Genomic DNA, 1388 nt, shown 5'->3' with positions numbered 1-1388 from the left:
CCATCAGGCTGAGGCAGCTGACCAAGATGAAGGAGCTGGCTGAAGGACTGGAGGAGCAGAGGGGGACTGCAACACCACAGGAACAACAATGTTTGCTAACCAGACCACCCAGAGCTCCCGGGGAGGGACTAGACCACCAACCAGGGAGAGCACAGGGAGGGGGTCCATGGCTCCAGACACATAGGAAGCAGAGGAGCCCTTCTCTGACATCAGTAGGAGGGGAGACCCTTGGTCCTGAGGAGGTTTGATGAGCCCGCAAAGGGGGATGCAGTAGCTGTGGGGCTTGTGTTGCATCACCCCCACGGAGGCAAAGGGAAGAGGGGAGAGGGCAGATGGGTGAGGGGATTGAGGAGGGATAAAGCGGAAGGGGGATGACATTTGAGATATAACGGAAAGGAATAACACATTTTGAAAAAAAACATAATAAACAATGAATTGTCCTTTTGTTCGATTGGTTGGTGTGGTGATTGAAATATGCTTGGAAGAGGGTGTGGTACTGTCAAAGGGTGTGGCCTTGTTCGAGGAGGTGTGTCCCTGCGGAGGCGGGGCTTGGAGGAAATATATACTCAAGTTCTGCTCAGTGTGAGACACAATAGTCTCTCCTTGCTACCTTCTAACTGGGAAGCAGAGGCCAGCAAATACCTGGTCTAGGTCAGCCCGGTATGTAGAGTCCCACCACTTCTTTGCGCTCATGCATTTACTAGGTAGCACATCTTTTGGAACGGACTTCAACCTTAGACCCACTGAACCAACTAGCCTCGTGCGACTGAGCAACTAACAAGTAGATTCTTTTACTTCCCGTTCACAGGGCACCATTGTTGGAGAAGTTGGACTACAGATTGGTTTATCCCCTCTGCAGCCATGGGACGAAGGAAGTCCAGCCGGAAGCCGCCCTCCCAGAAGAAGAGGACAGGCACTCTGGAGACCGAGTTCACTTGCCCTTTCTGCAACCACGAGAAGTCTTGTGAGGTGAAAATGAACCATGCTCGAAAGATCGGAGACATCTCCTGTGCCGTGTGCCGAGAGGAATTCCAGACGCCCATCACACACCTGTCAGAACCAGTGGATGTGTTCAGCGACTGGGTAGACGCCTGTGAGGCAGCCAATCTGTAGTGATGTCAAGGATCTGCCCCTCCCCAGCCCCCCTATGGCTACTGAGCCAGAGAATCTCCAGGACTCTGGGGTATAGGTCCAGGGCTGGGACAGCCCTCCCTCTGTGTGGATGGAGTGGATGTGAGTGACTCCTGTGGCTGGGCTTTGCGGGGGAATACCATTCTCTTAGTTTGCTTTTGTAGAAAAGGTAGGGGCTAGTTGCAGAAACTCATGGGTCTGTCAGTAAAGCAACCAGTGTGTAAGGCAAAAGAGAAGCGGGCTTGGGGGGTGGGGGG

At 53.2% G+C, this 1388-nt stretch overlaps 1 protein-coding gene across 1 annotated transcript; it reads left to right on the top strand.

The window, feature by feature from the left end:
* The first annotated feature begins 861 nt into the window (after nucleotides 1-861).
* LOC127664163 (transcription elongation factor 1 homolog) lies at nucleotides 862-1113 on the top strand. Its single transcript, XM_052156025.1, has one exon. The coding sequence runs from the start codon at nucleotides 862-864 to the stop codon at nucleotides 1111-1113; it is 252 nt and encodes an 83-aa protein (XP_052011985.1).
* Nucleotides 1114-1388: the final 275 nt, after the last annotated feature.

This window comes from Apodemus sylvaticus, chromosome 13, assembly GCF_947179515.1.
Source record: "Apodemus sylvaticus chromosome 13, mApoSyl1.1, whole genome shotgun sequence".
NCBI classification, from domain to species: Eukaryota; Metazoa; Chordata; class Mammalia; order Rodentia; family Muridae; genus Apodemus; species Apodemus sylvaticus.
This window is presented reverse-complemented; position numbering and strand designations above follow the sequence as displayed.